The sequence below is a fragment of the Eurytemora carolleeae genome, unplaced genomic scaffold (assembly GCF_000591075.1).
Source record: "Eurytemora carolleeae unplaced genomic scaffold, Eaff_2.0 scaffold1833, whole genome shotgun sequence".
NCBI lineage: Eukaryota > Metazoa > Arthropoda > Copepoda > Calanoida > Temoridae > Eurytemora > Eurytemora carolleeae.
The window spans coordinates 25586-40371 of record NW_019397721.1 but is presented as its reverse complement, the minus strand read 5'-3'; the positions used below and the strand labels follow the sequence as shown (position 1 = coordinate 40371).

Genomic DNA, 14786 nt, shown 5'->3' with positions numbered 1-14786 from the left:
GGGCCTTATTTTCCTTCAGGCTCCAAATTGTTTATTATTTATTTATTATTATTTACACATTTATTTGCTTATTTTATTAAGGGCTCATATTGTGTATTAATTATCCAGCAACCATATAAAGTATGTTTGCTCCAAAAACCCATATTGTTTATTTTTTCCAGGGCCCATATTGTTTATTTGTTCCAGGGCTCATATTGTTTATTTGTTTCAGAGCCCATATTGTTTATTTGTTCCAGGGCTCATATTGGTTATTTGTTCTAGGGCCCATATTGTTTATTTGTTCCAGGGCTCATCCTGTTTATTTGCTCCAGGACCCATATTGTTTATTTGTTCCAGGGCCCATATTGTTTATTTGTTCCAGGGCTTACATTGTTTATTTTTTCCAGGACCCATATTGTTTATTTGTTCCAGGACCCATATTGTTAATTTGTTCCAGGGCCCATATTGTTTATTTGTTCTTGGGCCCATATTGTTTATTTGTTCCAGGACCCATATTGTTTATTTGTTCCAGGGACCATATTGTTTATTTGTTCCAGAGCCTATATTGTTTGTTTGTTCTAGGACCTACAATTGTTCATTCGTTCCAGGGACCATATTGTTTATTTGTTCCAGGGCCCATATTGTTTATTGGTTCCAGGACCCAAATTGTTTATTTGTTCCAGGGCCTATATTGTTTATTTGTTCCAGGGCTTACATTGTTTATTTGTTCCAGGACCCATATTGTTTATTTGTTCCAGGACCCATATTGTTTATTTGTTCCAGGACCCATATTGTTTATTTGTTCCAGGTATTCATGGAAGCAGCAGTTCGCTGTACAACTGTCTCCCACTCAATGTAAGAATGTTTCTTACCAATCTCAGCAACTTTCTCAAATATAGACTTTACTATTTTGACTCTGCTTTCAACCCGTCCATGTTCTGCATGGTTATTAGGGGTACAAAAATCAAGTACTATTTTTTGAGACTGAAACAATTTGCCTTGGAGATCTCTAAAAGATATCCGGAGGTCTTCTAGTTTGACAAAAGAAGATTGTTTATCAGGAAGCATATCCAAGCCAAGAGACAGTCATACTGTGAGAGGAACACACCTTCCCGGCCGGCAATTGGGAAGAAGTATTTATTCCCAATAAAAATGGAGTATCACCTGGCAATAAGTATGCTAGGCTACTGAACTTTCTTCTAAACTTCCATTGCCAGTCTGTGAACTTGGAAATATCTCCACAAAAACCAACAAGCCATGATCTCCAATTTATCACAATCATATAGAGAGAGTTTAAACAATTAACTCCTTTGCACAAAACACTATTGAGTCCAGACTGACTGGGATCGACTAAAACTTTTCATGGAGTACTTAGAGAAGCTTTGAATACAGACCTCCACAAGAAATAATGTCTGATTTCAGCACTCATGATCATTTCTTGAATCTCTGCATCAAGACTCTTAAAAGGCACCACAAAACCTTTCTCAGCAACCTCACGATGAAACTTAACTGTAGCAGCCCTTACTTCAGGAGCCTTTCTTCTCTGTTGTTCAAACACTTTGAGAGCCATTCTCTCATTAGAATTACTATTCCACAGTTTCTTTAGGATGGGAATAGGATCACAACGAAAAGGAAATCTACTAAAAGTAGTCTTCTTCTCTAAATCAATATCAATCGATTTATTAATTATTTCTTCTTCTATGATTTCTTGGATAGAAACCTCTCTGGTCTTATTCCCAGCTTTACAAGCTTCACAACCAGCACATCTAGCACAGCGATATGTGATTTTAGAACCAATATCTTCTTCCTCTTCAAATCTTCTCTCTAACGCTTTAGGTTTAAGTGGTTTAGTAACACCTAAGCTATAGGACAATTTATCACAAGTTTCCTCACTAAAACTATTGAGATTAGCATTAAAGATGCCGATATCTTTATCTACAAGAACGCTAGAGTTCAGCTGATTGGCATTAAGGATGCAAATATCATCACTTACAAGATCAGAATCAAGTTGATCAATTACCTTGGAATCCCCAGGAAAGTAACAACATCTGCAAAATTCATAATTTAAATCTAGAATTTCACCTTCTTTACAACTGCAGGCTGGACCACCTACTAGACCACAATTTTTAACTGGTACAGGTTCATCCTCTTCCACAGTAGCATGAATAGAACTGAAAGGAACTACTGAATCATAATTATCAGCATCTATTCCACAGGACTTTGGCAGAAAGTAGCATGGAAGATCCAAAGCATTACGATAGGACTCGTACTCATTGGCAAACATAACTCTAAAATTGATAATCCCGGAGGCCAAGGATTTGTGTAGTTGAGTAACTGAATGATGTGGACCACCAAACATCAGGTTAGACCCATAAACATCTTTTATAGAACTGCGGAAAACCATAAGACCAGATGGAAGAGTCATCAGCAGTTTTGGCATCAAATAACTATCTTTGATACCAATAATCATCTTGATCTCATCACCTCCTACATACTTAGGAAATTGCTCTTTAGCAATAGTAGAACCTTGGCTAGCTATCTTCACTTCCTTCTCCATTGCAGAAAGATTATACTGCGGTATTTCAGAAGTGATTCTTCTCATGCCAAGAAGACTTATTGGAACATACTGTCCCTGCTCTGATGGGCCTAAAATACAACTAAAAATTCCATATCCAGTTGAAACTTCTCCGCCTCCAGCTACACAGATAACCCTAGGTGTGCTATCTACAATTTTGAAACCTGCTTCACATGCAAAGNCTTTGTAAATCAGCACTAAGATAATTCTGATACAAGTAATCAGCTGCATCTTTAGGACTTATGTTCCTAGTTATAATCTTGAAAACCTTGATAAACTCAAAAACATTCATTTTTGAATTATAACCATCAAAAGGTTCCAACTTCAAAGGACATCCTAGAGATTTTGAACTCTCATACCACATTTCTCTTGATTCCATCATCTTGCTCAAAGACCTAATCCAATTATTTGCTTCATCATTTGCAGCTAAACAATTCTCAATCAAAGGTTTTGTTCGTGAATCAGCAGTTGCTTCGATCTTCACAATCTTCTCTATCAGACTCTTCTGTAACTTAGAAATGTCCTTAGCTTTCCTTGAATCAATGCCCTTTAACTCACCATCAGTAAGATTACTTGTTAACTCTTGCTCAAGCAATTCTGCCAATGCATACATATCATCCAATACAAGTCTTTCCAATACATTTTGAGATTGGAATTGAAAGGATTTCCAACTTTCAGCTTCCAATATAACAGACGAACTATCCAAAGGGGGTGCAAGAGCTTGATGAGGTATTTGATAACAAGTACTGGGTATATTAGAGCTCATGACATTAGAATTAACAAGATGGGTAATTGGAGATCCAGTTGAAAACTGAACATTTCCCACTATGTTTGATGGAGCGACAAAAGTGGATGCTATCAGCACACAAGACGTAAGAGAGGACGCAAGAGAAGACACAACAGTTGAACTGTTAGAAGATACAAAAAGCCTCGATGGTAAAAACTGAACAGACGACTTAGGAAGAGATGGAGTCAGATGGGACTGGAGTACTGTAGTTCCATCAGATCCAGATAAAAGAGAAGGAAATGAAAAAGTTGGATTAGCTGACTTCCTCTCATCCAGTTCAACAGATTCTTGAATCTTTTTGATTTTGCCCTGGACAGCCATCATCTCCAAACTAGTGGATTGCATTGAAGTCATCAAAAGATCCAAACTACGTGTCTGAGCATCAGAAAGATTGTTATCATTATTCTCAAAATAATCTTCTATAACTTTTTGATATTGATCTAACTTGTTAAGTCCATGTTCAATCTTCATTACAATCTTCCGAAGGTGTTCTCCATTAAGTTGAGCAAGTTGATCTTCTGTTGGAATACAATTAATAAGGGTTTTCCTAACTCTCTGGCATTGGGAAACAAATCCATCAGGATCGTTTTTAATCTTCTCTTCAATAACTGATATTGTTGTTAAGATACTAGACATAGAATAAACAGACTGATTAAGATCCGGAGGATCCTCACTGCCTCCTTGAAACATTGTACTAAAAGGAGTAGCAAATGTACTGTTGCCAAAAGGTACCACAGGGTCCCAGGCGTACTCAACTGTATTAGTTGGAAATGGTGTATTGCCAGAAGCGGCGGCTCTAATTGCTTTATCAATGTTATAACTAAGAACACGACGCAATAAACGGACCGGGCGCTTTAATGGCTGTAAACNTCTATTAAGAATTTAAGAAAACTTTTTAAATCTTAAATCTCAATTATCTCCGGCAATCCACAAAGATAGAAATAAAGATTCTAATCAGAGATAATAACATTTTACGACTTTTCACGTGAAACATTAAAGTTTTGGCTCATTAAAGTTTAAGGCTCATTTTCACGCCAAGAATAAAGAAGTAAACATGTTTATACCGACCTCTAAGCTCCGGATTCACAACACAACTGGCGTGTTTGTTTACATTTCCATTCATCAAAAATTAATATTTGTAAACAAACATAAATAAGGAATACGTAAAAAATATTCTGTTGACAATTATTAACCAGACAAAATTTTCATACAACAGTCATAATATACAGGGTGTCCCACGAAAAATTACAGTTGGTGAATAGTTTTAAGTGTCTTCTTCCATATACTGTATTAGATATTAAAGACTTTTCTCAGTTTAATTCTCTAAAAAAATCTTTTACTCAAATATATTTTACTTTGAAATAAATTTTCTATAATATGACTGCTATGTGAATTTTTATTATTCTCTTTGGTATCAAATAGCTTAACAAAATATGGAAGAAGACATTTTATACTATTTACCAACCGTCAAGTTTAGAGATTAATTTTCTAGAGTTATCAAAACATATTGGAAGCATAAAAATGTCTTATTCGTGAGGATAAGAAACATACTTTATTCTGACCATCTGAAGATCGAATTGGACATTTTGTCTTGAATAAAGTCTGACAAAGTTGTAATTATAACGATTTGAAAAAAATTGTAAGAGCTGTAAGAGAAGCATTAATTTTAGAAGAACCACTGAATAAATTCTGTACATCATCCTTTGAGGGTAATCCTTTATTATATGTTATCATGTTGTACAACAGGTCATAAACTTCTACAATTTAGTGAAATTGGTCTGTATACACTGCACAATTGCTGTGTTTGATTAAAATCAAAACTTGAGTCTTTACAGTCTTCTTCCTGTGCTATATTTTTATATGTTCACTGTGCATCTGTTTAGAAAAGAAAGATGAGAAGAGAAGCTGGGTCGGGAGAAATTGATCATTTTGACGTAGAAGGTAATCATGTCCGAGGTTATAATGTAAGGAAAGTTAATTTCAGTTGCGTATACTCTGCGTACATATTGAAACCAGTTCTCGCTGGGCGGAATTTGTAAAAAAGAATAGATGCATCAGTGTTCGTTTAGTATCCGAGGAGGTTAAAAGCATTGAATTGTGAAAATTTTGATGATTCACATAAAAGTTTCCTATGACCAGAATATTTCATTGATTTTTTATGTCAGGCTGTGACATCCATCTTGTGTTTACATTACCGCCCAGAGTCAGTACACTGCAGTACAAAAGATGCGCACACCTCTGAAATAACTTTCCTTGCATTATAACCTTGGTCACGTCAAACTAAAGTAAATTCCACGTAAGATTAAACTCCTATAAGCTTTCAATCCTAGCTCCTCATATTGAAGAGCTCTTAACAAATAAAAATGTTTTGAATTTCTAATATATAACCGAATACATTGGATTTTTTCATACTTATCAAGGCTTGAGGAGCTACGAGGTCTTTCTTTTTCTATCTAAAAAATGGATGATTTTTAATTGTGAGTTCTCGTTTAAAGTTTTTTTTTTGTGGATTTACGGTTGCTAAGAATAAAGGAAACTGTCAGAATTCAACACCTTTTAATGACAATACATACCTCATGATTGCTCAGATTAAGGGTTCATTCGTAATATTAGAATAATTGATATTTTAGAAGCTGAGGAAGGATTAAGTAGAAGGATGATTGAATACTGGTCAAACTTTGCCAGGACGGGGTAAAAAATATTTCCCTTTTCTCTTTAAAGGGAGTGTTCACGAAATATGAAAGGGGGTATCTAGCATATAGGCTGATATCGAATTTAATCAGTATATTTTGTATACTTGGGAAAGAAAATCCAATTAATTTAGAAATTTCAAATTACACAAATAACATTCCCGTGGTTCTACCGAGTTTCCCTATTTAAAATTTAAGACAAATCAGTCAAGGGGTTCCGAGTTATGGCAGGACATCGGCAAACAAACAGACAGACAAACAGAGATTACAACTTAGTTTGTAGATTTGTAATATCAAAAATTTGTTTCCTTTTTAAAAGTTTGAAACTGTTTATTTCTAGTTTCTCCTAGAATCCTAATTCATTGTCGATATCTGAACCATTCCATGAATATTAAATTCAAATTAAGAAAAAAGAACTATTTTCTTTGAAATTTGTATTTTTTTTTAATAAAATCAGCTTTTGTCATACAATATATTAAAATAATATATTAAAATTTTTTTTTAAATAATCAGATATCTTTTTATATATTTTTTCCTTAGCATTCTAATTTTTATATATCTAAATTAATTTTTGTCCAAAATCTGTTTTTTATTATGTTAATTGTTGACCTAAAGTATACAATTGTTCTTTAACACATTAACAACTCTTAGGTCTCCAAATAACCGGACTGGGTCTGCTTCTCCTCTTGAAGATGTAGTTGAGTGGCCTCAATACTCTCCTGATACAAGGTAGTCAAACCAAACAAAACCTAACCAAACCAAATCAAACCAAACCAAACCAAATCAAACCAAATCAAAACCAAATCAAAACAAATCAAACCAAATCAAGACAAAACAAAACAAAATAAAACAAACAAACCGAACCAAATCAGAACAAACTAATACAAACTAAGGCATACTTAATCAAATCAAACCAAACTACACTAAACCAAATTTAACCAAACGAAATCAAGTTAAATCAAACCAAACATAGCAAAACAACCCAATCCCCCCCCCCCCCCAAAGAAAAATCCTATAAAACGCATCCAAAAAAAATCAATCAAGGCCAAATCAGTTTAGACCAAATAAAATCAAATGTTGGCAAACCAAACCAAATGGGACAAAACCAAACCAAACCAAACCACGATATGATATGATAAAAACTCAACTGAACAACGATAAAAGTAAAATCCAGCAAGATCCAGGGAACTGGTTCAGATCCAGGGAATTGGTCCGGATCCAGAGAACTGGTCCGGATCCAGGGAACTGGTCCGGATCTAGGGAACTGGTCAGGATCCAGGAAACTGGTCCAGATCCAGGGCACGGGTCCAGATCCAGGGAACTGGTCCAGATCCATAAATTAAATAATTAAATAAATAAATTAAGGATTATTTGTCATTTCTGAAGCCTCAATACTTGTGTTAACTGTTTTAAGGGACTGTAAGCGTAATTTTTAGTGACCCTCCATGCAAAGATGACAATTCCCGATGCACAATTTTTTACCACTAAAAGCTTTGTCTGATCAAGTATGAATTAGATATCAAAGTTAATAATTTCTCTAAAAAATTGACTTACGGATTTCTACTGCAGGAAAACATAGAGAAATTATCAGTTTATTATTATATTTGTTTGTATGTTAGCTATAGCTGGCCATGGACCGAATGGGTTGACATTTTTTAAGGAAACCCATGCGTGCCCCGATGGTAACATAGGCTAAAATATTTGGAATTTATTTTTCAAAGCTCGATTTTTTTTCAAAATTCAAAATTTGAAATTCCATGGACAACGCCGGGCACTTCAGAACTAGTTATTCTCCTTATTATTATCATTATCATTATTGTTTACTATTTATCATTATCATTATTATATTTATTTTATTATCTAGTAAACATTAATTATATTCTTATCAATTAAAACCATTAAATTTAAATTTTTATCATATTGATTAAGGAAAACTGTGATTTTTTTTTTCAATATTCAAAATTTGAAATTATAAACAACCTTCTCGTGTAGTGATCACGTTTCAAAAATAGTAAAAGCTTAAAAATTCGCGATTTGCAGTGAACAACAAATCTTTGTAACCAAACGGTCATTTTATTTCAGAAGTCATCATCATTATTATTATATTTTATTTTATTATCAAGTAAACATTGTATCCTCAACAATAAAAACTATTAAATTTGAAGTTTTTATCATATTAATCTATTTATTGAAGAATTGAATATGATTTAGACCTAGATCAGTAACATACAGAAGAACAGTTCGGGGACTAAATAGAGACTCTACAAATAGAAAACTTGGATACAAGGTCAAACTTATAAACATAATAGAGAGTTAAATTTTCATGGATTAATAATTGATCTTTGAAATAAAGTGATATGAGTTGTTTTTTCTAAAGTTCATTATTGAATGATTATTAATTTATTGATTACACAATTAATTTATTTCTAATTTTATATAATAATGTGCTGTTTGTTTTGAACTTCATTGATGTCTGAATTAATGATAGAATTAACGATAGAATTAATGAGAAAATTTATAATAGAATTAATGATAGAATTAACGATAGAATTAATGATAGAATTAATAATAGAATTAAAGATAAACTTTTTCATATGATATCAATGTTAGAACTAATGATAGAAATAAAGATAGAATTTATAATGTAGAATTAATGATAGAATTAATGATAGAATTTATAATATATATTAAATGAATGAATTTATTATTAAATAATTAAATGAATGATTAAAGGTTCGAACGAAGATACCAGAAGATACGAGGCTTCAATCCTCTGTAAAAGTGATGAATATTGATCCAAGACCTAAGAGAGATTTTCCGCTCAGGTTATTTGAAATCTTTCAAAATATAGAATTCTAATTTACTTTCTTCTTTTTTCCTTTTAATTCAAATTAATACTAAGAATCTTAAAAGGAACTAAGTTTTTGTCACAAATTAAAATTTTCGTATCCAGACATCATAAACCTGATGGGATAAACCTGATGGGATAAACCTGATGGGATAAACCTTTGATATTTCAAAAAAAATATTAAAAGTTTGTAATATCAAAGATCTAAAGATATACGGATTAGAAAATTGATTTTGTGACAAAAACTCAGTTCCAAACTTCCTAACTGTTTAATTCCTGACAAGTGCTGTTATAAAAGCTAATAAATTACAAAAGAAAAGACGGAGAAACTTCCATTTTAAAATGTGCAAGATTATTAATTATTTATTTGACACCTTGGCTCTATTGATCAGGCAGAACAACAGCAAGATATCCTACCAGCTGTCGGTCGACCTAAGCCCTGATGGTCAGATTGAAGATACCTGGACGGTTTATGATACAAAAACTCATGAGGTAATTATAGTTTTTTAAACCTCCTCAAAGGGACTGCCGATGGAATTTCAAGTAATTTCAAGTTTAATTATGTAGCACACCACAATTTTAATAAATACATTTTTAAAGAAAAAATATGGATAACTCATTCATTTTCGATCATACAAAGTTGTTAAGGCCGGGTACTGTTGCAACATTGCTTGAATTGGATCAATCACTCGAACATTACGTTTACAATACTTTTGAGTTTTGACAAAGATACCATGATAATAATTATGAATTTAAATAGAAAAAACTGAAACTAAACACTGTTCCAGTCTAAAGTTTAGAGTTGGTTTAAACTGATATATTAAGGATGGTTGAGTTAAACTAAACAGTCTAAAGTTTAGAGTTGGTTTAAAATGATATATTAAGGATAGTTGAGTTAAACTAAACAGTCTAAAGTTTAGAGTTGGTTTAAAATGATATATTAATGATGGTTGAGTTTAACTAAACAGTCTAAAGTTTAGAGTTTGGCTTAAAATGATATATTAAGGATGGTTGAGTTAAACTAAACAGTCTAAAGTTTAGAGTTGGTTTAAAATGATATGTTAATGATGGTTGAGTTAAACTAAACAGTCTAAAGTTTAGAGTTGTTTTAAACTGATATATTAAACAGTCTAAAGTTTAGAGTTGGTTTAAAATGATATATTAATGATGGTTGAGTCAAAATAAACACTTCTCTGAAACTACTCTTCCTTCATAACCCCTGACCTTAACACAGAACCGTCTGCACCCTGCATACCTCTCCTCCATCTTAGCGCAATTATTCATCAAATCAATGCACAGTGTGCAGGGTGTCCCAATAAACATGGGAATTCAGTGACGAACTCGATATCGTCTTTGTTAAAAATTAGCATGGTAATACCTAATTTCAAAAGCCATAATATTATTATGTCTGCTAGAGTTTATATTATGAAAACGGTAAAAGACTGTCCTCTATAATGTCTCCTTAAGACGAACAGTGAAGACGGACAAGTTCACTCTGTTTGTATACTGCAATTTTCTTGTTTTACTAAGTACAACCATATGCAGTCAAAACATAAACAAACAAAATGTGAACATAGCAGACGAAACTCTTACAGATTACAGCTTGCTCAGTAGGTACGGGGTGTCCCACGAAACATGAAATTTAATAAATAGTTATTTTTAGTTAAACAAATCTTTTGCCTAATTAGTAATTATATTTTACTTTGAAATCAATTTTAATATAACATGACTCCCATATAATATTTTCATTGATCTTTGGTATCAAACAACTGAACAAATAATGGGAAAAGTCATTTTAAACTATACACCAACTGTCATGTTTCGTGGGACACCCGTATCACTATACTAAATCAAAGAATTATTTGAAAAGACGATATCAAATTCGTCACTGAATTCCCATGTTTATTGGGACACACTATAGTTTACTGGACTAAGAAGCTTTGCACCTTCTTATTATTGTTAACCTTAGGAGAATGTTTGAGAGATAAGTCTTAATTTTGTCATAAAATTCCCAATTTGTTATCTCCAAACCAAATATTTTTTCGTTATACACGCTAAAGTACAAAATAGAAAAGTTGGATGGCTGCCAAAATAAGCGATTTTTTGTTAAATATACAGTTAAACCCTAAATGAGCAAACGAAGAATGTCAAATGTCATCTTGGGTTTTATACTATTTAACGTAGATCTCAGTATTTGCAAAAATAAATAAATAGCCATCAATATGTAGGAACAGTTTTAAAGAGCTCCAAATAATCATTTAATTAAAAAACTAAATATCTGCAACATTCCATTATCAGAAATAGAAGAATACGACATTTTATTAGTTCTTTCGATGTATGACTTATTTAGAGTTTAACTGTATGTAAGTTATTATATGTCGCTTATTTCGAAATTTAAAGTGTATGTTTAAGCTTTGAAAATCAGAGCTGGGAATCTTTGAGTTAGATATCCTACTAATTCTGGAAAATTGGGAATTTAGCGAAATTAAAAAAAAAATCGAACAAATTTAGATCTTTGAAAAAATTCTGAATTTTTTAGCCTTTGTCACCCTCAAGGTGCCCATGGATTCCTTCAAAAAATGTTAGCCAAAGTCCAGCAGTTTGGCTAGTTTTAAGCTAACATATATACAAATATACATGACTGAGCAAAGAGTTTTATTATATAGATATATACATGATAGCTATAGCTGGCCAAACGGCTGAACCAAATTGGCTAAATTTTTTTCAGGAAACCCTTGAGTATCCCGGGGTTGTATGGCTAAAAATAGATCTATTCTTAAATTAGATTTATTTTTAAAAATTAGATTTTTTGCAAATTTTATTTTTTCTATTATCCCAGTCATAAATTGTTGATGTATTCAAAAATGGATATAATCAATTCATAAAAAGAAGATGATGAAGATGACCTATCACCATAGTTTCAGTAGAAGTAAATATTTCCATTTACTGTTACTGTTATATATTTACTGATAGCGCCGATTGAAGGATTCATAACTCTAATTGGATAATGAGGTAGATAGAAAGATAGATTTACCGCCATACTATTTCTATTGGTTCAGAAGAGACACCAAACACATGACTAAACCCTGATTGGATCAGGCGCTAACGGACTCGGCATACAGGAGTGCTATACTTATCATTCTTGACCAGAGAAGGGTTTAAAGAGTTCCTTTACCACTCTATAAATTATGAGTCAGGATTGTCCCTTTAATATTTGTCTGTTAAGGGGAACTCTACAGGAGTGCTATACTAATCATTCTTGACCAGAGAAGGGTTTAAAGAGTTCCTTTACCACTCTATAAATCAAGAGTCAGGATTGTCCCTTTAATATTTGTCTGTTAAGGGGAACTCTACAGGAGTGCTATACTAATCATTCTTGACTAGAGAAAGGTTTAAAGAGTTCCTTTACCACTCTATAAATCAAGAGACTTTAATTTAATATTTGTCTGTTAAGGGGAACTCTCCAATCTACATTGCTCCAACGAAGAATAATGAGAACTACGACAAGTAAGAATATAAAAAATATTAATAAAAAATACTTTGTTTGATAGTTGGAATCAACCCTGACCGAACGTAATTGTTTTTATTCTGGGTTTTAAAAAGTGTTAAATCCTATTTTTTAATAAATTATTTTCAAAATAGTTTAAAGATGTTTTAAGATTTTCTTGATTTTGATAAAAATATTTCTAACAAAATGATATTTAGCTATCAAGGGAATAGAGATGACGAATACTCTACCACAAAAAGGTGAAGGAATTATCTGTTTTAAAACATATTGATTTTTAAAATTTTTTACTTTAGCAATGTTCTGAAAATAATTGGATAATAGCAGCTGCAAGTATTTTGACATTTTTGTTTTTTTAAATCTCTATTTTCTTCTTGTTGTTCGTGCAATCCATCTAAGCTAGAAATTATTTAAATATCAAGGTTTTATGCCAAAAGAACGAAATATGAAAATTATGTTATTTCAATTTCCAAACCATCCATGATAAAGGAATTGAGCTTTTGCCATTAACTCAGATATTCTAATTCCCATATCTTTGCAACCCAATGTCGTAGACCTTAGATATTTCAAACCATGAATTCTGTTAGATTGAACAATCCATAGATTAATTAGAATAACAGATAGGAAACTAGATGTCGTCTTTTCAAGATTTATGTGTGTTTCGTTCACAATAATCCTGAGGCAGAAGCCCAAAGGATTTACGCTTGGTCGGCGTATAACAAGACAGAGAGAGAGTCCGTTCTATGTCTTCTATGCCGACTACGCGTAACTTCTTTGGGCTTCTGCCTCTGGGTTATTGAGCACGAAACATACATAAATCTTGAAAAGACGACATCTAGTGTTAAATTTTTTAGTTAAATTAATCTATGGAATAATCTATAAGTTTTAAATATCAAAGGATTACACATTCAGGTTGCAAAGATACAGGGATTAAAATATTGGAGTTTGTGGCAAAAAATCGTGGTTCCTTTATAAATATATTTGTGATAATACAAAACCCTTAGTAATTTTACAGACGACAAAGAGTTCATTGTTTTCTGGTTACCACTGTGTTGAATACAAAAATAAACTAATTTTAGGATTTAAAAAAAAAACTTGAACTTTTAATTTTCTCCTCCCAACCTAGATATGAAGAGATGGAAATAATGAAGAATCAAGATACATTTTCAAATCCAGAGGTATACGGATATAGTTTATAAAGTCTTAAGAGTCTGAAAAAAACAATGCAAAAAATCGCCTTTTTTAAAGGAAGCTGGAAACTCAGATTTTAGCGCAGTTATTAAGTTACAAGGTTTCTAAAAGAAATACATCTTTAAATTTTTTATAATAATCACTTTTTAGTATAATAAAAAGTTTAATTGAAAGTTTAATACATTAATATCTAGGATGATAGGGAACAGTACTCTTATTATTCGGATGGCTATGACTCCTACAATAATTCTCCCGGATTTCAAGGATACAAAGACGACTCCTACCAAACCTATTCTGACAGTACAACAGCTGATCAATCCCGACTAGAATACAACGCGGCAAAGCAAACCAATAATTATTTCAACTCTCCACAAATATTCTCTGGACGGCCGAGCTACTCCAACTCCTTTACCTCCCTGGGTGGAGATGCTGTTCAACCAAGTTCAAGCTCCGGGGTCCGGGAAACTGTGACCAGGGGAAGTGCGTACGATCCCTTTTATCCAGATTTCAACTCATTTGGTGCAAAAGCAGTATCCAGGTAAAATTTATTTATCTATATATATACGCTTTGCTTGTTTGTCCCAATAAACATCAAAACGGCTGAACTGTCTGGCCAAATTTTTTTGTGGAATCTTGAAAAAAATCGATTTTTAAAACTTTGCGAAAAAATCGCTAAATCTGGGAAATTAGTTTTGCTGTCGTTTAAAATTCCACACAATTCCAATTCACAATTATGCGCATCGGAATTTCGAATCACCCTGAAAGCCTAGTATAACATATATTTTCCTTATTTTTAAACTGTACATTTTTAATCGAAAATCAAAATTAACATTCACATCTTTCTTTTTTAGATCAGATGATGGAATTATTGAGCTGAGAGATCGATCTTATTTCCCTCATTACTTTCCACCACGTGGGATTTAACAATTAATGAATAATTGCTTACTTTCCCCTAATTCCATATTTAAAAATAATACAATTTTTTTGTGTGTCAAAACTTCCATTCCGGTCCTCAAATTTCAAAAAATATATAAAATTTGAAGTTCATACAATTTATATTACTGTAACAACCTGTAGGCTGTACACTAGCTTGTAAGATAATTGTACTGTGCTGTTGTAGTTTGTAAGGGTTTTATTGTTAAGTTTAATTACTGCAATGCCTACCCCCACTGGGCATTGCAATTAGAAAATATATGCTTTTATACTTCAAA

General features: G+C 32.4%; 2 protein-coding genes and 1 long non-coding RNA gene across 3 annotated transcripts; 2 read left to right on the top strand and 1 right to left on the bottom strand.

Annotated features, from left to right (window-relative positions):
* Positions 1-1205: 1205 nt before the first annotated feature.
* On the bottom strand, positions 1206-1299 carry LOC111715636 (uncharacterized; the record flags this gene model as incomplete). The annotated part of the gene is given in 1 exon segment (XM_023490985.1): positions 1206-1299. A coding segment is annotated over 1 exon segment (56 nt), but the record flags the coding sequence as incomplete, so codon positions are not given.
* Positions 1300-5204: 3905 nt separating this feature from the next.
* LOC111715641 (uncharacterized) lies at positions 5205-6764 on the top strand. Its single transcript, XR_002768278.1, has 3 exons — positions 5205-5282; positions 5972-6032; positions 6683-6764. It is a non-coding gene; the product is annotated as an uncharacterized LOC111715641 (long non-coding RNA).
* Positions 6765-7163: 399 nt separating this feature from the next.
* On the top strand, positions 7164-14786 carry LOC111715640 (uncharacterized). Its single transcript, XM_023490988.1, has 9 exons — positions 7164-7336; positions 8243-8318; positions 8765-8856; positions 9272-9371; positions 12334-12386; positions 12585-12626; positions 13511-13562; positions 13770-14113; positions 14427-14786. Exons 1-9 carry the CDS (start codon positions 7164-7166, stop codon positions 14497-14499), a joined length of 1005 nt encoding a protein of 334 aa, XP_023346756.1. The 3' UTR covers positions 14500-14786.

Coding starts and splice junctions, on each gene's coding strand:
- LOC111715640 (XM_023490988.1), top strand. CDS start 7,164: ATGATAAAAACTCAACTGAACAACGATAAAAGTAAAATCCAGCAAGAT. Junction 7,337..8,242: donor GGTCCAGATCCAGGGCACGG/GTCCAGATCCAG, acceptor AATATGATTTAG/ACCTAGATCAGTAACATACA. Junction 12,387..12,584: donor AATAATGAGAACTACGACAA/GTAAGAATATAA, acceptor AATGATATTTAG/CTATCAAGGGAATAGAGATG.